The sequence below is a fragment of the Leptidea sinapis genome, chromosome 7 (genome assembly GCF_905404315.1).
Source record: "Leptidea sinapis chromosome 7, ilLepSina1.1, whole genome shotgun sequence".
Taxonomy (NCBI): Eukaryota; Metazoa; Arthropoda; class Insecta; order Lepidoptera; family Pieridae; genus Leptidea; species Leptidea sinapis.
Genome location: NC_066271.1, coordinates 2,952,809 through 2,975,091, shown reverse-complemented (window position 1 = coordinate 2,975,091; position 22,283 = coordinate 2,952,809). Strand labels below are relative to the sequence as shown.

At 33.6% G+C, this 22,283-nt stretch overlaps 3 protein-coding genes across 7 annotated transcripts in view; 2 read left to right on the top strand and 1 right to left on the bottom strand.

Annotated features, from left to right (window-relative positions):
- LOC126965418 (zinc finger protein 239-like) overlaps positions 1–15,116 on the top strand; it is a 60,378-nt gene extending 45,262 nt beyond the window's left edge. For 2 of the 5 annotated variants that reach the window (XM_050809025.1, XM_050809023.1), the window contains one exon: positions 13,746–15,116. In XM_050809025.1, coding sequence (XP_050664982.1) covers positions 13,746–14,773 — 1,028 coding nt within the window. In that variant the 3' untranslated portion in view covers positions 14,774–15,116. Of the gene's footprint in view, positions 1–9,022; positions 9,080–9,559; positions 9,706–11,890; positions 12,004–13,745 lie in introns of those variants that run through there. The other 3 variants (XM_050809022.1, XM_050809026.1, XM_050809024.1) reach the window with 3 other exon arrangements.
- LOC126965421 (zinc finger protein 271-like) overlaps positions 1–22,283 on the top strand; it is a 142,246-nt gene that overhangs the window by 51,615 nt on the left and 68,348 nt on the right. Inside the window, exon 3 of the mRNA XM_050809028.1 lies at positions 8,545–8,638. The gene's annotated coding sequence lies outside the window, so the exon portion shown is untranslated. The remainder of the gene's footprint in view (positions 1–8,544; positions 8,639–22,283) is intronic.
- Positions 1,898–3,711, bottom strand: LOC126965415 (E3 SUMO-protein ligase ZBED1-like). Its single transcript, XM_050809018.1, has 3 exons — positions 3,643–3,711; positions 3,314–3,520; positions 1,898–3,215 (listed from the first exon to the last, which is right to left on the bottom strand). The coding sequence occupies exons 1-3, from the start codon at positions 3,649–3,651 to the stop codon at positions 1,986–1,988; spliced, it is 1,446 nt and encodes a 481-aa protein (XP_050664975.1). The 5' UTR covers positions 3,652–3,711; the 3' UTR covers positions 1,898–1,985.

Below are 22,283 nucleotides of genomic sequence, written 5' to 3'. Positions count from 1 at the left end.
TTTAATGACCAGTGATATTCCTGTTACTGATATAGAAAGTAAGCTACTTAATATTAATGTTCATGCTCATATTCAACAGAACGATGAAGTTCTGGTTTTTTTAAATCGTTATTCTAAATTATCGAAACTTGTTAGAGTAACTGCTTACATATTTAGATTTATAAAAAGGTGTAAATATCGTTGTGAATGCAAGAGAACACCAGAAAAATTAGACTTATTTCCTCAATATTTGACAGTTACAGAATTAAGAAACGCTTTGAATGTTTGTATTCGTATTTCACAAAAGGTTCACTTTTCCGATGATATTCACAATCTGCGGAAAGAAGGCAAAATTTCTGAAACTAGTAAATTAAAATCTTTGACACCATATTTAGACCAGAATAATATTTAGCGTGTTTCTGGCCGTCTTCGTAATGCCAAAATTAAGTATGACACCCAATGTCCAATTGTCTTATCAGATAAATGTTATTTGGCCACACTGGTTGCGCGTGACGCTCACATTCATGCATTACATGGTGGACCGCAATTAACTTTAAATATTGTTCGACAGAAATTTTGGATAATCGGTGCAAGAAATTTCATTAAAAGGACCCTTAGAAAATGTATCACTTGTTTTAAGTACTCTTCTGCACCTATTAATGAACTCATGGGTCAACTTCCTGCTTTTCGTGTAAATCCAGCAAAACCATTTCGCATTAGTGGTCTTGATTATGCTGGCCCTGTTAATTTAAAGCTTTACCCCGGGAAATGTAAAAAACCACTAAAGCATATATTTGTCTATTTATCTGTACTGTTAGTAAGGCGATTCATCTGGAATTAGTGACTGATCTTTCCAGCGCTGCATTCATTGCTGCTTTTCGGCGTTTTACCGCGAGACGTGGTCATTGTAGCGACCTCTGGTCCGATTGCGCCACTAATTTTATAGGTGCTTCTAAAGAGTTAGATATTATGTTTAAAAATCGAAAGTCAGAATCGATCGGAGAAATAGCTGAACTTTTAGCAAATGAAAAAACTAATTGGCATTTTATACCTCCGGGTTCACCACATTTTGGCGGTTTATGGGAAGCGGGCGTTAAATCTATCAAGGTTCATCTTAAACGCGTTATCGGTCAGACGCTATTGACTTTCGAAGAATATTCCACCTTACTATCGCAAGTGGAAGCTTGTGTTAACTCTCGTCCTTTATCACATATAAGCGCCTCTATTGATGATGAACTTCCCATCACTCCTGGTCATTTTTAATAGGAGAGGTTCCAGTCACGGTTACAGAAGGAAGTCTAGATAATATAAATATTTCTAGATTGGATCGTTGGCAGATGATTCAAAAACTTTTACAAAATTTATGGGCTCGTTGGAGCACTGAATATTTGGTAACCCTACAAAACCGATATAAATGGTCTAAGAAAAATTCAGAACCAGAAATTGGTTCTATTGTTTTAATTAAAGATGAAAGACTTCCTCCTGGGAAATGGCTGTTGGGTCGAATAATTGAGAAACATCCCGGAAAAGACGGATTAACTAGAGTAGTAACCCTTAAATTTAAGAACAACTTATTTAAGCGACCAGTCACCAAGATTTGCCCGTTACCTAAAGATTAGTAATTAAGTTTTCTTGTTTATCATTATTTAAGTTTTTATGTTTAGTTTTAGTTACCTCTATATAAGGACATGTTGTCCTTGGAGGCCGATAATGTTAAACCTAAGTTTGTTGAAAACTAAGTTAGATATTGATATTGATATTTTTTAAAATATCGGAATTTCGATATATCGATATTTTTAAATATATCAATATCGGAGTTCGATAAATCGAAAAAAAATATCGATTTTTCGATATATCGGCTTTATTTAAAAAAAAATCGTAAGTCAGCTCAAAAATGATTACACAATTTATAGTCCAGTAGATTTATTAAACAAATTAAATTATGAATGTACATAAGTATTAGGTTATAGTTCTTAGTAATTATTTTTTAAAATTAAATAAAACAATTATGTATACCAATATTTTTCAGTAAGAGTTTTTAAAAATACTCTTTGTTTTATATGTTCAGCTGTTTGGCTACTACGATTGTTAGGCACTAAAAGATTGATTGTAGAAGCAACTCGTTCAGATGCTACAGATGTAGCAGAAGAAATTAAATATTTAATTGCTATTTCTGATAGGACGGGAGTAAAATGCCTACTATCAATCCAAAATTTCAGGGCGTTTGATGACCTTGAAATATTTGGTTGATCTAAATACTGCTTTAATTCAGCAGGTATTGTACCAAAACTTCTGCCAGAAACTTCATTGGCATTAGCCATATTTTTCAAGAGCATATCTTCATGTCGATCCCATAATGATGAAGTTATTTCTTTTTCTCCACGTGGAGAAGCGCCTACTGTAGGTGAACGATTTCCTCTTATTTTGTGTTCTGCAATTATTTCTTTTGATAGATCGGATATTGCATTAGCACCAGCCAATGCTGACATGAAATGTAATTTCTTGAAGCGGGGATCTAAGATAGTTGCTTTGGCCAAAAAAGGATTATCTTGTAAAGGCACTAATCTACTTTGAATACCATTTAATAAATCATTTTGTACTGACGCTCCAATAGCAGTTGATGTTTTAGTTTGTTCGATTTCTTGTTTTAATAAGTTCGTTAGTGGTATAACTAAACTAGCTGTGACATATTTCTCGGCACTCAAATCTTCTGTTACTGTTTTAAATGGATTAAGAAGCGTTACTAAATCACGCAAAATAGTTAATTGCGAAGTAGCTACCATATCAGGTACATTATTCTTAGTTCTGGATGCCAATACTTTTGCGACAATTGAAGACAATTTGAGGAATCGTTCCATCATATCCAGACAAGAGTTCCAGCGAGTACTAACTGCTTGAATGAGCATCAATATTTGGCCTTCTTTCTTTCCTTCTGCTAGTTGCTCAGATCTTAATTGATCAGAAGCACTAACTGAGTGTTTAAAATAGGTCACAATAGATTTTATTTGATCAGCTAAGTTTGAAAAGCTTTCATTTTTTTTTAAAACCCCATCTATGATCAAATTTATAGTGTGCACAACACAAGGAATCCTCTTCTTCGCTCCCAAAAATAAGTTTACAGCAGCAACCATGTTGCTACCACTGTCGGTTGAGAAATTTACAATTTGCGATTTATCGATAGAAAACTCGCTCATTATATTTTCAAAACAATATTTAATATATTCTCCTGTATGTCCCTGAAAAGTAACAGTATAATAATAGTAAACATACTTGATGTAATATATCTTAATACCTAAAAAAAAAACTCGAAAAGACAGATTCAAAAATATTTTACCCCTGTCATGTAATGGGCAGTAAGACAACAGCAGTTGAGACTCGCATCAGCAACATTCAGGAAGTGAACTGTAACGATTAGAAAACTTCTCGTGGAGTTCGTTATTGTAACTATGTCACTACTCATGGTAAGGTACCTTGTTTCTTGTAAATGATTAACTAGTATAGCTTTTGTTGTACTATATCTTTGTTCTATTAAATCAGTTACCTAAAAATAAACAATTGTTTGTAATAAGCATTAAATTTCAAAAGCATATTATACGATTCTTAGGAATCGAAACTATAAAGAGATCTAACATATTTACTTTAAATCTTGATGGTAATTTATACCGAGGACATGCTGTACGAACAAATTGTTGTAATCCCTCTTTTTCAACACAAGAAAGGGGTAAATTATCCTTAATAATCATGTAGACTAAACTTTGGGTAATTGCAATATGGCGCTCGCCTCCATCTAAAATTTAAAAAAATATTAATTATAAGTTCAAGTATAAAATTTATATTTACAATAACAAATTCAAATATATTACCATCATAACTTGGATTTTTTTCAAACAATTGCAAAACAGTTTGTTGTTTTAATTTCGGTGATCTTGAAAAGACCGAAATATTATCTAAGCTTTGAGTATCCTCCTCTTGGTGGTTAACCTAATACATAAATTTAGAGATTTTAGACTTTATAGAACATGATTGTAAATTTACACTAGTACATTGCAAAAAAAAATATTACCTGATTAACTAGACCCTCTTGGTTGTCAGAGAAGCTATTACTCTCAGTGAGTCCAGTATGTGGTCTCGATAATGGTAACAACGCTACCGGCATATTATTAATGTTTTCGTCTGCTTTATTAATCGTGGCTGTCTTAATATTTGACTTTTTTTTTATAGTTAGTTGGGCATATGCATGATGATGTTTCGTTTTTAAGTGGGTTGCTAAATTGGTTGTAATTCCGCTGCTTTTATAATTTTTCCCGCACAAGTTGCAGGAAACATTTCTTGCATCAACTTTTTTAAAATACGTCCATACAATGGTAGAATTAGCCGAAGAAGACATTTTTCAGCACTGAACTAGTTGTATGTAACTAGATATTTAATAAATTGATATGAATAAACACTTGGTTCAACCACTACATTACAATAAAACAGTAATTTTTCCTAACCTCTCTTTTTAACTTCGCTCCATATTAACCACAGACACAGACTAATCTACATAGAGCCTAGAGGGAGGTAAAGATACTAACTATGCTAAGCTGTGAACGCTGACAGCGACAACAAACAATATTTGAAAATTTTTATAATTTATTTTATTAAAAATAATTTTTAAAAAATTAAAACAAAAATTTTCACGAGTAGAAAATTTTAAAAATTATACCTGGAATTTTTGAAAATTAGTTTTTTAATTCTAATTTTTAATTAATAAAATAAATCAAAAATTATTGAATGTCGGCTAACTTAATTTTCATAAATAAAATACGGTAGATTAAGTTTTCGATGATTTTGTAGATTAAATAAATTACGAAAAAAAAATTAAAAATAAAAATTTATTTAAAAAAAATATCGACCATCGATATCGATATTTCAATATCGAACTATCGATATATGGTCCAAATAATATTAGTAATAAATATCGATATTTCGAAATAATAATATCGATATTTCGATATATCGATATTTTATCAACAGTCCTGACCTGCAGTCAATGATAGATTGAGAGAAGAAGGCTATAATCGTGTACAAAACGGAGGTAGCCGAAATCCACTACGCTTAAGCAACTGTTCGATTTCAAACTTTGAAGGATTATATTTCGTCGCCGATCGCCATCATCATCATCAGCCGGAAGAAGACTGTGATGCCCTTATCCAACGTATTCCGGCCATCTTGACCAGATCGTAGGTCCATCTTGTGGGGGGCCTACCAACACTGCGTCTTCCGGTACATGGTTGCCATTCGAGGACTTAACTGCCCCAACTGCCATCTGGCCGTCGAACTATGTGCCCTGCCAACTGCCACTTCAGTTTCGCAATCATTTGGACTGTGTCGGTAACTTTGGTTCTCCTACGGATCTCCTCATTCCTGATTTGATTTCGCATATTTAAATCGCCATACTGTAATAACTCCTATTTACTGTTTAGTGCACATTTCATTCTAAATTTACTCAGGCAGTCCCCGCCTCTTATTACGTAGTATTAGGAGTTAAAGTATGAAATTGATGATTTTTACTAAAAAATTGCAATATTTATTCAATATTTAAAAATGTTTAATCAAAATAATTACCATTGATAACTATACATTGCTACCATGTAATAGGAGGGTAATATATGCCTTTACGATAGAACTATGGTGATCTAGATTCAACAAACTGTGGGAAAGAATTTTGTACTGCCTCAGGAGGCAGTTTCTTCTCAGGAGAAGAAAACTTTTTATTACGTAGAAAACTATCCAAATCACGAAGAAAATGGAAGACCGTTGGAGGAAGGTCTGGCGAATACGGAGGGTGACGAATGGTTTGTAATTGCAGTTCCTGTAGAGTTAAAACGGTTTCTCGTGCTGTATGAGGGCTCGCGTTATCATGAAGCAATAATGGTGAAGATCAAATCATGAGTCGGGGCTGTATCGCTAGTATTGCTTTAATTGTTCGGAGTTCCGCACAATAGACATCTGTCGTTATTGTTTGATCAGGTCGAAAAAAGCTATGGTGAATAACACCATGCTCAGACTGCCAAACAGTTACAGTTTTTATTAGTAAGCTTTGCTTTAGGACACTGTTGTGGCTTTGACCTTGGGTCAGCCATTGCATTTTTCGCTCATGGTTTTTTTAAATATCGATCAAATATTCCTTGATTTCTGTATCGATTCAACAAGGCAACACAAGTTTCAACTCGCGTTTCTTTCTGCAGATCAGTCCAAGCATGAGGCTCCCATTATTCATATATATTTATTTTATTGATTGATGACAATATTGTCGGTAAAGAACCGTTAAAACATGACGCTAATTCCTGGGTAGTTTGCCTCAGATCGCCTTCCACCATCTCTTTCAATTCTTGGTTATTCAGCTGTGTGGGCGGGCTTTAAATAAAATTTTCCATCACGAAAGCGATTAAACCAAAATCGCACGGTGCATTCATTAGCAGTGCCCTTTCCAAACACAACGCTGATATTGGGATCTTTTTCTGCAGCGATAGTGACGCGTCGGGGCTCGTATTCAAAAATCACTCGAATTTTCGAAGTATCCATCTTTTGTCTCTAAGCTGAAGAAAAAAATGAACTTAAAGTTGATAGTCGAATGTTGCACATTTTTTAAAAGAAAAACTACATAGGTACCATCTGAAAAAAGTTTTACTCAATAATCTCAAACCATGAATGTTCTATGTCAATTTGAAGTAGAAATTACAATAAAACGGCAATTTCATACTCCTATATGTATTTATGTATTTTAAGGTATAATTCTATTAAAAATAACGGGGTAGACTAATATGTTTGAAGCTTGTCAATTAGTAAAAATAGTACTTATTTTGGAAATACGACTCAATAATACAATATAATATTGTGTACAGTTTGTCCTTCGTGTCGAGATTATGTGTACGAATACTGCGCTATACATGGCCCGTTACTGATCATACCGGATGATAAGGTAAGTGGAAGCTATAATACCTACTCATAACTTAATTGCAGTGACTGTCTGTATGTCCGGCGTACTGACACCATTTGAACTGGGAACGTGTCTTGTATCGTTTCTTCTCTCTCAGTGCCCCATTTGTTGCAATAGTTCTGTATATTTTGATAAAATAGATGACCTCATGATATTATCAAAGTTATGCGTTTCACCATTTATCATCACTTCGGAAAAGTTGAGCTTGAATGAGAAGTCGCGAGAAATTTTTTGTCAATCCCGGATCGTTCATAAAATATTGCTGTTTTTCAAATTTTATTTGTGTATTATTATTTTCATTGCCAATGTTTATGGTAGCAGTAAACTTGGGGATTGTATATCTCTTTTAATTAATAAAATTCTCGAAATCTTGCTTCTACTGTGTCTAGAGAATACCAGCGTTGAGAAGTAAATGCTGACTAGACTCCATGTTGGTTCTTTAATGTCCAAATTGTTATTAGTTATAAGATTTCTTAAAATTTTTGAACCATTTTAATTATTAATTATTATTACTTATATCAATACTATAAGATTCAGCATTTTACATAATATAGAATTCAAATTCAAAGTGATTCAATAGATATAGTCGTATGTTTCTACACTTTAACATTTATTTTACCTGGGTCAGTAAAAAAAGTAACTAAATCATAAAAAACAAAACAAAAAACGAGTTATCAGTACTGAAGGTGTAACAGTCTACACACACTTTTTTAAATATAAGTGGAGGCAAAGTGGCAAAAGTGGTGAGGCAGCCGCTCATAGACATCGGCATCACCAGGTGTCAAGACATGAGTTGCCTCTAAGCTGGGATGGTGGTGTGCTCTTTTCTTGAATGTGGCTAAATCGTATCGATTCGGGAAAACAGCAGCCGATAATTGATTCCACAGAAAGAAAGAAATTTCTTGCTATACGCGCATGATAAATGCGGTATTAGAAAACACTGTAAATAAGAAGTAATAATATGATTGTGATGTGAAATTATGTGGCATGTGAAAGTTATGCTGAAGACAAATAAATATACATAACAGGATTCGCATTTTTTTTTTTATGGAATAGGAGGATAAACGAGCGTACGGGTCACCTGGTGTTAAGTGATCACCGCCGCCCACACTCTCCTGCAACACCAGAGAAATCACAAGAGCGTTGCCGGCCTTTAAGGAAGGTGTACGCGCTTTTCTTGAAGGCACCCATGTCGAATCGTCCCGGAAACACCGCACAAGGAAGCTCATTCCACAGCTTCGTGGTACGAGGAAGAAAGCTCCTTAAAAGCCGCACTATGGAGGACCGCCACACATCCAGATGGTGGGGATGATATCGTAACTTGTGGCGTGTCGTGCGAAGGTGAAATTCGGCGGCAGGAATCAGGTTGAATAGCATTTCGGAACACTCCCTGTGATAAATGCGGTAGAAGACACACAATTGTCAGGGTTGTTGACTCACCCTAAACTGAGCACTACGCATGGACTGGCAATCGCTTTAATGTTGCAACAGCCTATAGGCGGTGATCACTTTCAATTGTCCTATACCATAAACATCGTTATCGTTATTACAAAACTTTATTAAGATAACTTTATTACGTTCAGGTCCCTGCCGTAACAAACCTCCCCCCGATAGTACCGAGGGCAGCCCTGACCTTACCAAGAGTATTTCTGCATTTAAATGTATCCACTATTAGAGGTAAGTTTGTTAAGTTCATCGCTTTTCAATAAGAAGATTGTAAAGAAAAAAGAAGTAGAAACATTATATATCTGAATCATTGATGTACAGATAACTTCACTAGTCGTTAAAACGCATTGCATTGGTCGTTCTTATGCGCACTCCACGAAAGGAATTTTCCTACCAAATTGAAAGTCTGTGCGCGGTTCAGAAAATAGCGTGATGAGTTAATACATTAAGTATAATATATACTACATAGGTGTAAATCTCTTTTATATATATATAGGTACTTTTTATTGTATTTCTTTGGTTGTTTACCTAAAACGATCCAATTTTAATTACCATGGAATAAAAGGCGCCGGTTTGGGAGTGTTCGCTACGAGAAGCCTACCACGTAATGTGCGGTTTGGGCCGTACAGAGGAGTACGTAGTAAGGACGCTGCTTCAAACTACTGCTGGCAGGTAAGTCTACTAATACAAGTTAATAATTACCTTTTGGGATACCTTCATTTTCACGCTACGATAATGGTACGCTGGCTGACGTTACACTACTCCTTATTGTATTTACTGCTTTCTGCAACCAATATCCAGAATTATATTATGACACGCCACAAATTCTACTTCTATTTTTTATTATTATTATACTTATACTTACTTACCTGATATAAATGTGAGTCCACCGTAGTGGACTCTTGTTTTTATGTTCAAGCTACAAACTGAACGATAAAAAAATTAAACAAAACCGACTACAATCATAACATACATGCCATATGGCGGGTGTGATTAAAAGGAATATTATATCAATAACTTTTTATATGGAAGCTGTTTATAAAACTTCTATAGTGAAAAATGCTGAAAAAAATTTTCCATCATGTCATGTCTATTTTATTATTTAAGAATTTGATGTTATATTGTGTTTTATACTGTCGGTGATATCCTCAGATCTACGACAAAGACCACAAACCCTCGCACATGGTGGACGCCGCAGACGGGAACAACTCCAATTGGATGCGGTTTATTAACTGCTCTAGACATTGGAGTGAACAGAACCTCGTCGCGTTCCAGTACAAGGGAGAATTGTATTACTGGTAACATTTTTAGATTTTGCTTATATTATAATATCACACGTCATCTTAAATTTCAAAATTGAGTCCAAACACTAAAATCTGCAGAGAGAAACATTCAGAGCAATAAGTCTAACGGCAACTGTATATCAACAGTTTGCGCAGGTAGGTTTTAAGTTTAAGTTCAACAATTCTTTGTACATAGCTTTTATCGATAAAAGCAAAGCCTTCGATAATATAAGTCCTGTCGCCACATGGAATAGACTGTTACTCATAAAATATTATGAAAAAAATACAAATATGGTAAATAGTATAAAAAAGTTAAACTCGAATCAAGAGCACAAGAAAGAAGTATTTTAAGTGTCGGTAAAATACAGAAAATTCGGAGCGGTTTAAAAGCAATAAAAGTGAACATGGGCTGTCATATAGCTGGACTAACAGATGGTTGGTGGATTCTTAGAATAGTGGAAGAAAAGGATTAGAGTGGAAAAGAAAAGTTTGCAGATCAGAAAGATGGTGGACTGACCATATAGCAGGTATTACTAGGACAGACTGGATGAATCTATGCAAAAACAGAGGAACATGGAAATATATGGAGGAGGTCTTCAACCAAGTGCCTGCCCGCGCGATGTTCCAAACATATCAAAACTGTCAAATTTTCATTATAACCACTGACAAGTAATAATTAAAATGGATATGATTTTTTTAATTTTTATTTATTTTTTATAATTTTTTTATTAATTTCAAGTGAAATATAGGCAAAATAGGTTGCAGCCGATTATTAACGGACTTCAAAAAAGGAGGAGGTTCTCAAGTCGTCCGAATGTTTTCTTTTTGTATGTTTGTTACCTCAAAACTTTCGACTGGGTAAGCGTAGCGAAATCAGATTCACAACTCCTGATCCCATTGTAATTTGGTCCAGATCTGGCAGTGGTATTCATGAGAAAACCATAAAAGTCTGAAAATTTGCCGTTCGTATGTGGATGATAAATTTACGATTATTATTTTTTTATTTGAAAGGATATATTTCAAATATAATTTGGTGAGAGTTTGGTTAGGTTCTGATTACGGTAGCCTTGACAAAGTATCGGAACTCTTCAATTCATAGGAGCAAATTAACGATACTCGGCCTTATCTTTTTGACGCTATCCGGATATTTAAGTCATCTACCATAACATAGTTATGGTGAAGTAATTGTCGTAGTCAAATATGATGATCAATTAACTTAACGAATTACAGTAAGGGTGCGGTGGCAGAATTTCTAACTGTCTGTAATGAAAAATTTAGTATATCTACAAACATTTAGACAAATTGTTAATAAGTGTACTTGAAAATCACTAAAAATCAAAAAATAAAAGAAAATTATCAATAAACACTATTCCAAAACAATAGATATAATATGCACTAAAAAGTATAAAAATATTTGCGGATTTTTTATACAATCTAATTAATTAATCTAATTCTAGTTACGATTATTGTTATTTTTGGAGTCGGTGTCATCCATGATAGGTTTGTAACCACATACATAGTTATAGACGAGATGTGCTTGAGTCATGAGGAGGCGAGAGGCGAGAGCGGGTCGCGGCGGAAGGACACCGATTTCAAAAATACCAATAATCGTAACTAGAATTAGATTGTATAAAAATACGCAATGCATTTTATACTTTTTAGTGTATATTATATCTATTGTTTTGGAATGGTGTTTTTGAAGTCGGTTGGTTTTTGTGTATAAATTTTTGTTGTCTTAACATAATTGTCAGTGATTTTTAACTTAATATTTTCCCGACACAATAATATTATCTTGTTTAACCACTTTGTAAAGAATTACAATACAATGATTGGATATTTTGAAGGGCTATGTTTAACTTACTGAGATGTACATACAGCGAAAAGAAAGAGTTGGTATTTTGGTACGGCAAAGTATTTTCTTTGACATGTTGTTTTGGAAAAATAAGTGGCCATTTAATTTAAACGAGTAAAAAGGCATAATATGTTAATTATTAAAATTGCCAGCCTAAATTTTTGTAAGAACATAATTCCAAATCTAAGAGTTAAGACCTAAAAGATGAACAATAGCTTTTGCTGTTCGACTTTTCGCCGTTTGAGTAACGGTACCACAGGATACGAAGCGCCGTTTTTTATTCTTTAATTTATGGCTGCTTTCGTTAAGAATAGTTTACTTCCATTTCAAGTTTGTTAAATATTTCAGCACAATTAGAACTATTCCTCGCAATACGGAGCTGATGGTGTACTATGGGAGTGAGTTCGCACATCGCCTGCACGTCGATATCGGTCGATATAACTCACCTGTAGACGAATTTGGTAATTAAATCAATTATATGCTCACTTTCGGTTTTAGTTCATCAAACTACCCTATGTTTGAAAACGTATTATAATATAATACATTTATGAAAAATTTATAAACATATATATATGAGATACTTATTCCTATAATATGTAAATACCTATTACTTTTAACATATTTCTTTGATATTATCTATTAGTCCCTAGTCCCTAACTCCAAGGGATGAGGTGATATGTTGGATGAGGGTAGCGATGGATCGATCGTCGTGAAGATCTTTGAGGAAGGCCTTTATCCAGAATTTGACGACTGCCGGCTGATATGATGATGATATTGATGATCTATTAGTCTGTTATCTTTATGGCACCTGCTCGGTAAATGTGTGTAGTTATTACAAAATATTAAGTATTCTGCTTTCCGAGAGATTGCAAATGGATAACCAGTTTTCAATAAATACAAAACCAAAACAGAAGACTTGAATAAATATATCAGGATTTATACGGCGTGCGTTATCAGAAGGTTAGCTAAGCGTTAACAACCGTTGAGTTAAGGGCATTTTCAAGTTGCAAGACAAAATCACCAGAGGTGCAGTTTTGAACCACGCATCCTCCAAAGGGAGACTGACCATCTCTGACATACATCATTATGCTCAAATTTTGATGAATGTTTCCACTCTCCAAATTAATGTCACCAGTTAGATAAAAATATCAGTTTAAAGCTGTATTAATGTTAGTCTTATTGACAGGTGCATAATAAAGCTATGGGCACTAAACTAAACGAAAGTTAGGTTATGTTAATGAGTGTGTGTTATTTGATCTGATATTTTGCATTTATCAATTTATACAAGACCTAACGACCAATAATAATAACAATAAATCCACAACCATGCATGATCTGCTAGTTACTCATTGCGAATGCATAGCATAGCATAGCCAAGTTAAGACTACGTCACTATTCGGTACCAACCTACTTATATTTAATATTGAAAATAATAAACCCTTAAAATAATTATAAATAAATAAAAGTGAAAGCATGAATCGTCGGTTTCCGTGATGCAATCCAAGTCATACAAAAAATCACCGAAAATACGAAATACGCAATAGTAAACATTCACCTGAATATAAACTATAAAACCAGAGTGAATCACAAATTGAATCGCCAACTCGCTGTAAGGGCTCGAACCCTTTGCCTGTATTGGATGAAAAAACCAAAATAAAGATCCACATACTGCACTTTACATGGGCGTCTTTTTATTTTTTTGTACCTTGAGTTTTTGTCCTGTCCTATGGCTGTTTGACGCTGATAATTATTTTATTTTGCACATGTTTACGTGAAATTATTTGTTTGTATGAATAAACATGAAATCGACTTATTGTTTTACTGCTTTAATAACTGTTACATATATTTAAATAACATTTTTAATTATTTAAATTGAAAATACCCATTTTTAACGGGTGTCTCACGACAAGTGCCATTCAGAAAATTATAAAAAATTGTTATGTGTTCTTAGAGAGCACTGTACTTTATTTAAAAGTCCACATTGCATGCAATGACATGAATTAAAGTCTTACCATAGACTAACTAATTGCCTCTTCAGCCATTGTATGTTATAAATCTTTCGATTCAAACAAAATACACAAACATTCTAATTTATTTTTATATTTAGCAACTGTGAATTTAATATATTTAGCCCATCCTAAGTAATTATGTACCATAGGTGACAATAAACGAGAAATATTAAATATAATTTTGTACTTTACAGTTATACGACTCGCAGCTAGTTATGAACACTACGATAAAATGTATGCAGAATTGACCAATCCAAGTAATATGAGTGGAACTTCGTTGAAGCAATCTGTTGACTTGACGGAAAAAAAGAAATTTATTCCAGTTAAAAAGTCAAATTCAAGCAATGTTAATGGACCAACGCACAATCAAACTATTGCTTCGAAGAAAACTAATAAAATACATTCAGATACAAAGTCTAATGTCAGTATCCTAAGTGAAAAAACCAATCAATCTGTTGAATTGAAAGAATATAACACAATATATAAAGATAAAAAGTCTCAATCGGATAATGTTACTAGAACAACGCCCAACAAACCTGATGCTTCAAAGGTACATAATACATGTGAAATGACTGAATCCAGTAATGTTGGCGGAACAATGTCCAATCAATGCAGTTATTTAAAGCAAGGTACAGGTCAACACACTGGTGAAAAACCATACTCTCGTGATGAATGTGGTCAAAATATCACAGAATCTGGTCATCAGACGAACCACAAAATAATACACACCTGCGATAAACCGTACCCATGCAATGTATGTGGTAAGAGTTTCAATCAATCTAGTCATTTGAAAACACATAGTAAAATACATACCGGTGATAAATCTTACCCGTGCAATGTATGTGGTAAGAGTTTCATTCAATCTAGTCATTTGAAAACACATAGTAAAATACATATCGGTGATAAACCGTACCCATGTCATGTATGTGGTAAGAGTTTCAATCAATCTAGTCATTTGAAAACACATAATAAAATACATACCGGTGATAAATCATACCCGTGCAATGTATGTGGTAAGAGTTTCATTCAATCTAGTCATTTGAAAACACATAGTAAAATACATATCGGTGATAAACCGTACCTATGTAATGTATGTGGTAAGAGTTTCAATCAATCTAGTCATTTGAAAACACATAATAAAATACATATCGGTGATAAACCTTACCCGTGCAATGTGTGTGGTAATACTTTCAGTGATTCTGGTAATTTGAAGACACAGTAAAATACATACCGGTGATAAACCTTACCCGTGCAATATGTGTGTTAAGAGTTTCAGTGAATCTGGTCATTTGAAGAGACATAGTAGAATACATACCGGTGATAAACCATATACATGCGACATTTGTCCGCTGAAATTTACTCATAAACAATCTCTTGTTATGCACTTTCAGAAACGTATGTTATAATAATAACTTCTTTCATTATCCTGTGTTAATTAAAGCCTCCTAGTTAGTTTGTAAATATTAACCTGTTTCTATGTATGTCTCAGCTATAAACCATATATACGACTACGAGTATCGTATTTAAAAACATTAGAAAGATCTTATTATTTTACAAACTTACCAGGTAAGGTATAATTTGTGACATTAATAGAACATTTCAAGGACATTAAAATTTAATGAAGTCTCATGAAGAAGAATGTCTTAATATTTCAAAATTACACCTAAAATTCCTTTTGTGATTTGAGATGATGTATCAGATTCTAGTATAACTAATAAACTATATAATAAGCTGCGCTTACAATAATTTAATTACCGAAGGGATTTTCGTTTACCCAGCCGATGACGCTTTAGTTATTATAATATATACCAGGGCTGACACGATAAACGTTTTATTGCCATACTTATAATTTAATTAACCCGCGCCCGCTCATTGTATGAATTGTCATATGTTTGTATTGTGGATATATAGGTATGTATTTCTAAGTAAAAATATTGGTTCCGGATAAGTTATCACCAACATTAAATTATAATAAACTATATATTCTCCGAAACACCCTGCATCTTATGGTAGTTAAATAGCTAACCTATAGTTAGAACCCAATGTATTTTTATTACAAAATTATTAGATAAGGAGTTAAATGCGAACAAATAAACTCCATTTGGATTTTGAGTATGATATTAGTTAGGTACTTACATATTAGGTACATGTTAATCAATGAGGACACAAAAATATGTTCGGAGTTCATTGGGTGACACTTCTCAATGTTTGTACCAACTTAAAGTTTTATCAATTTTAATTTTTTGTCTATAATGCGAAAGCAAATGAGTGCTGTTTTAATTTTTATTTTTTCTTTCTTTATTTTATGAAGTTTTTTGGGAATTTCAATGAGTGTATTTGATGCCCACATTTTTATTTGCTAATTTTTGTGATGTTTTAGAAATGTTTTTAGTTTTATGTCATAGAGTTTTGTTTATGTTAATTTATTAAAAAATGTACAAAGCTTATGGTGTTTTTATTTTTTGTCTATTTACCAGGACAGCGCAGGACCGATCGTCGTGGAAATCTTTGGGGGAGGCCTTTGTCCAGCAGTGGACGTCTTCCGGCTGATGACGAACCAGTGGGAGGCTCCTTTGCACAGGAAGCCGGCTAGATTATGGGCGTTACCACAGCGGCGCCTTTTTCTGCCGTGATGCAGTAATGTGTAAACATTACTCTGTTTCGGTCTGAAAGGTGCCGTAGCTAGTGAAACTACCGGGCAAATGAGACTTAACATCTTATGTCTTAAGGTGACAAGCACAATTGTATTTCCCCCCAGAATTTTTGGGTTTTTCAATAATCCTGAGCGGCACTGCACTGTAATGGGTAGGGCGTATCAATTGCCATCAGCTGAACGTCCTGCGCATCTCATCCCTTTTTTTTTCATAAAAAAAAATAAATCTCATGAAAAAATGTATGACAATATGTTACAATAGAGAAACCTTAAAAATTTTAATGTAGATATACTAACTTATATTTTTATACAAAATAGGATTTTAAATCACTAAATGGAAATCAAAATTCCGCACCTCAAAAATTCAGCAGGCTTCTTTTTATTCTTACTGTGCAGTTGTATTTGTTCTTTTCATAATACAAATTAATTCGATGTTTGTAACACAAAACCTCCACAACGCGTGATTGTAACATCCACTGTGACCGGAAAATAAACAGGGACATTATCCGAAAAATCGGGTATTCCATATTTTAATGGTGCTCTAAGTAGATAAATCATTTTTTTTTATGAAAATAAGGGTCGAGACGAGCAGGACGTTCAGCTGATGGTAATTGATTGATTAAAATGCAGTGCCGATCAGGATTCTTAAAATACCCAAAAGTTCTGAGCGGCACTACAACTGCGCTCGTCACCTTGAGACATAAGATGTCAAGTCTCATATGCCCAGTAATTTGTTTTAGTTTTTACCAACAATTTTTTAAAGTAGTGTGGTACACTATTTAGATTCGGTCCATATATTTTGTGTGCTTTATAAGGTGCGGTTCCGGCCACATAACGAATATTGTTCCCATCTTTGAGCAGAGCTGCTGGAATTGTCTGGGATCCAGTACTATGTGAAAATTTCCATTACTAGGCGTTGTGGAGAGACGTGTCTTAGAGGACACAAAAATGACTGACTGATGGCAGACCGCATTCACGGACATAAAAGTATGAATTGTAATTTTGTCTTTTTAGGAAGATGACGCTGTACAGAGAACTGAACTTAAGACCCTTTACCCTTTATGTAAGTGTTACTATATGATGTGTAATTACTTAGCAACCAAATCACTATAAAGAACATAGGTAGTTGTTTGTTCTCTAAAAATCTAGTTATTTGATACCACGTTAGTGGCAAAAAAACTAATTTAAGAATGAATTTTGTGTAGGTATTCTTAAAAATAAGAAACGTTAGTGCGTCATTTTTATATCAGTTAAAACAAAGATACTGCAAACAAGACATGGGCCCAGGAATCAAACCAGCAATCGTTACTTTCAAGGTGTAACTGTTTATGTTATTTATTTATTTACTCATAATATGACGATATTTATTTTTATTTTAGAAAACAATCTGACTATCAGATACCTATTAAAAAATCGGAGTTACAAGTAACGTGGCTATATAATACTATTACTAATAACGGGAAAGAATTTGTGTTATCTGGTATCCCCCGTAACTGCACACACACTAGCGTAATGTTGCATCACTTCTTAATATCCGTTCCGTTTTAAAGTGCATGGATGAGAGGTATCAGGTAGATGTGATCTACACAGACTTTGAAAAAGCATTTGACCGTGTGGATCACATAATATTACTACAGAAGTTAAATGCACTCGGAATTTGTGGGAATCTGCACAGATGGTTCACCTCATATATCACGAATCGTATGCAGGCTGTTGTGACGGGTAGCGCAGAAGCGACTTCGTGTCAATACCATCAGGTGTGCCACAAGGCTCTATCCTTGGCCCGCTTTTGTATAATGCCTATTTATTCGATATAGGAAGTTGCTTTACTCACAGCCAACATTTAATGTTTGCAGACGACAAAAAAATCTATTGATTGGATATTTTGAAGGGCTATGTTTAACTTACTGAGATGTACATACAGCGAAAAGAAAGAGTTGGTATTTTGGTACGGCAAAGTATTTTCTTTGACATGTTGTTTTGGAAAAATAAGTGGCCATTTAATTTAAACGAGTAAAAAGGCATAATATGTTAATTATTAAAATTGCCAGCCTAAATTTTTGTAAGAACATAATTCCAAATCTAAGAGTTAAGACCTAAAAGATGAACAATAGCTTTTGCTGTTCGACTTTTCGCCGTTTGAGTAACGGTACCACAGGATACGAAGCGCCGTTTTTTATTCTTTAATTTATGGCTGCTTTCGTTAAGAATAGTTTACTTCCATTTCAAGTTTGTTAAATATTTCAGCACAATTAGAACTATTCCTCGCAATACGGAGCTGATGGTGTACTATGGGAGTGAGTTCGCACATCGCCTGCACGTCGATATCGGTCGATATAACTCACCTGTAGACGAATTTGGTAATTAAATCAATTATATGCTCACTTTCGGTTTTAGTTCATCAAACTACCCTATGTTTGAAAACGTATTATAATATAATACATTTATGAAAAATTTATAAACATATATATATGAGATACTTATTCCTATAATATGTAAATACCTATTACTTTTAACATATTTCTTTGATATTATCTATTAGTCCCTAGTCCCTAACTCCAAGGGATGAGGTGATATGTTGGATGAGGGTAGCGATGGATCGATCGTCGTGAAGATCTTTGAGGAAGGCCTTTATCCAGAATTTGACGACTGCCGGCTGATATGATGATGATATTGATGATCTATTAGTCTGTTATCTTTATGGCACCTGCTCGGTAAATGTGTGTAGTTATTACAAAATATTAAGTATTCTGCTTTCCGAGAGATTGCAAATGGATAACCAGTTTTCAATAAATACAAAACCAAAACAGAAGACTTGAATAAATATATCAGGATTTATACGGCGTGCGTTATCAGAAGGTTAGCTAAGCGTTAACAACCGTTGAGTTAAGGGCATTTTCAAGTTGCAAGACAAAATCACCAGAGGTGCAGTTTTGAACCACGCATCCTCCAAAGGGAGACTGACCATCTCTGACATACATCATTATGCTCAAATTTTGATGAATGTTTCCACTCTCCAAATTAATGTCACCAGTTAGATAAAAATATCAGTTTAAAGCTGTATTAATGTTAGTCTTATTGACAGGTGCATAATAAAGCTATGGGCACTAAACTAAACGAAAGTTAGGTTATGTTAATGAGTGTGTGTTATTTGATCTGATATTTTGCATTTATCAATTTATACAAGACCTAACGACCAATAATAATAACAATAAATCCACAACCATGCATGATCTGCTAGTTACTCATTGCGAATGCATAGCATAGCATAGCCAAGTTAAGACTACGTCACTATTCGGTACCAACCTACTTATATTTAATATTGAAAATAATAAACCCTTAAAATAATTATAAATAAATAAAAGTGAAAGCATGAATCGTCGGTTTCCGTGATGCAATCCAAGTCATACAAAAAATCACCGAAAATACGAAATACGCAATAGTAAACATTCACCTGAATATAAACTATAAAACCAGAGTGAATCACAAATTGAATCGCCAACTCGCTGTAAGGGCTCGAACCCTTTGCCTGTATTGGATGAAAAAACCAAAATAAAGATCCACATACTGCACTTTACATGGGCGTCTTTTTATTTTTTTGTACCTTGAGTTTTTGTCCTGTCCTATGGCTGTTTGACGCTGATAATTATTTTATTTTGCACATGTTTACGTGAAATTATTTGTTTGTATGAATAAACATGAAATCGACTTATTGTTTTACTGCTTTAATAACTGTTACATATATTTAAATAACATTTTTAATTATTTAAATTGAAAATACCCATTTTTAACGGGTGTCTCACGACAAGTGCCATTCAGAAAATTATAAAAAATTGTTATGTGTTCTTAGAGAGCACTGTACTTTATTTAAAAGTCCACATTGCATGCAATGACATGAATTAAAGTCTTACCATAGACTAACTAATTGCCTCTTCAGCCATTGTATGTTATAAATCTTTCGATTCAAACAAAATACACAAACATTCTAATTTATTTTTATATTTAGCAACTGTGAATTTAATATATTTAGCCCATCCTAAGTAATTATGTACCATAGGTGACAATAAACGAGAAATATTAAATATAATTTTGTACTTTACAGTTATACGACTCGCAGCTAGTTATGAACACTACGATGAAATGTATGCAGAATTGACCAATCCAAGTAATATGAGTGGAACTTCGTTGAAGCAATCTGTTGACTTGACGGAAAAAAATAAATTTATTCCAGTTAAAAAGTCAAATTCAAGCAATGTTAATGGACCAACGCACAATCAAACTATTGCTTCGAAGAAAACTAATAAAATACATTCAGATACAAAGTCTAATGTCAGTATCCTAAGTGAAAAAACCAATCAATCTGTTGAATTGAAAGAATATAACACAATATATAAAGATAAAAAGTCTCAATCGGATAATGTTACTAGAACAACGCCCAACAAACCTGATGCTTCAAAGGTACATAATACATGTGAAATGACTGAATCCAGTAATGTTGGCGGAACAATGTCCAATCAATGCAGTTATTTAAAGCAAGGTACAGGTCAACACACTGGTGAAAAACCATACTCTCGTGATGAATGTGGTCAAAATATCACAGAATCTGGTCATCAGACGAACCACAAAATAATACACACCTGCGATAAACCGTACCCATGCAATGTATGTGGTAAGAGTTTCAATCAATCTAGTCATTTGAAAACACATAGTAAAATACATACCGGTGATAAATCTTACCCGTGCAATGTATGTGGTAAGAGTTTCATTCAATCTAGTCATTTGAAAACACATAGTAAAATACATATCGGTGATAAACCGTACCCATGTCATGTATGTGGTAAGAGTTTCAATCAATCTAGTCATTTGAAAACACATAATAAAATACATACCGGTGATAAATCATACCCGTGCAATGTATGTGGTAAGAGTTTCATTCAATCTAGTCATTTGAAAACACATAGTAAAATACATATCGGTGATAAACCGTACCTATGTAATGTATGTGGTAAGAGTTTCAATCAATCTAGTCATTTGAAAACACATAATAAAATACATATCGGTGATAAACCTTACCCGTGCAATGTGTGTGGTAATACTTTCAGTGATTCTGGTAATTTGAAGACACAGTAAAATACATACCGGTGATAAACCTTACCCGTGCAATATGTGTGTTAAGAGTTTCAGTGAATCTGGTCATTTGAAGAGACATAGTAGAATACATACCGGTGATAAACCATATACATGCGACATTTGTCCGCTGAAATTTACTCATAAACAATCTCTTGTTATGCACTTTCAGAAACGTATGTTATAATAATAACTTCTTTCATTATCCTGTGTTAATTAAAGCCTCCTAGTTAGTTTGTAAATATTAACCTGTTTCTATGTATGTCTCAGCTATAAACCATATATACGACTACGAGTATCGTATTTAAAAACATTAGAAAGATCTTATTATTTTACAAACTTACCAGGTAAGGTATAATTTGTGACATTAATAGAACATTTCAAGGACATTAAAATTTAATGAAGTCTCATGAAGAAGAATGTCTTAATATTTCAAAATTACACCTAAAATTCCTTTTGTGATTTGAGATGATGTATCAGATTCTAGTATAACTAATAAACTATATAATAAGCTGCGCTTACAATAATTTAATTACCGAAGGGATTTTCGTTTACCCAGCCGATGACGCTTTAGTTATTATAATATATACCAGGGCTGACACGATAAACGTTTTATTGCCATACTTATAATTTAATTAACCCGCGCCCGCTCATTGTATGAATTGTCATATGTTTGTATTGTTGATATATAGGTATGTATTTCTAAGTAAAAATATTGGTTCCGGATAAGTTATCACCAACATTATACTATAATAAACTATATATTCTCCGAAACACCCTGCATCTTATGGTAGTTAAATAGCTAACCTATAGTTAGAACCCAATGTATTTTTATTACAAAATTATTAGATAAGGAGTTAAATGCGAACAAATAAACTCCATTTGGATTTTGAGTATGATATTAGTTAGGTACTTACATATTAGGTACATGTTAATCAATGAGGACACAAAA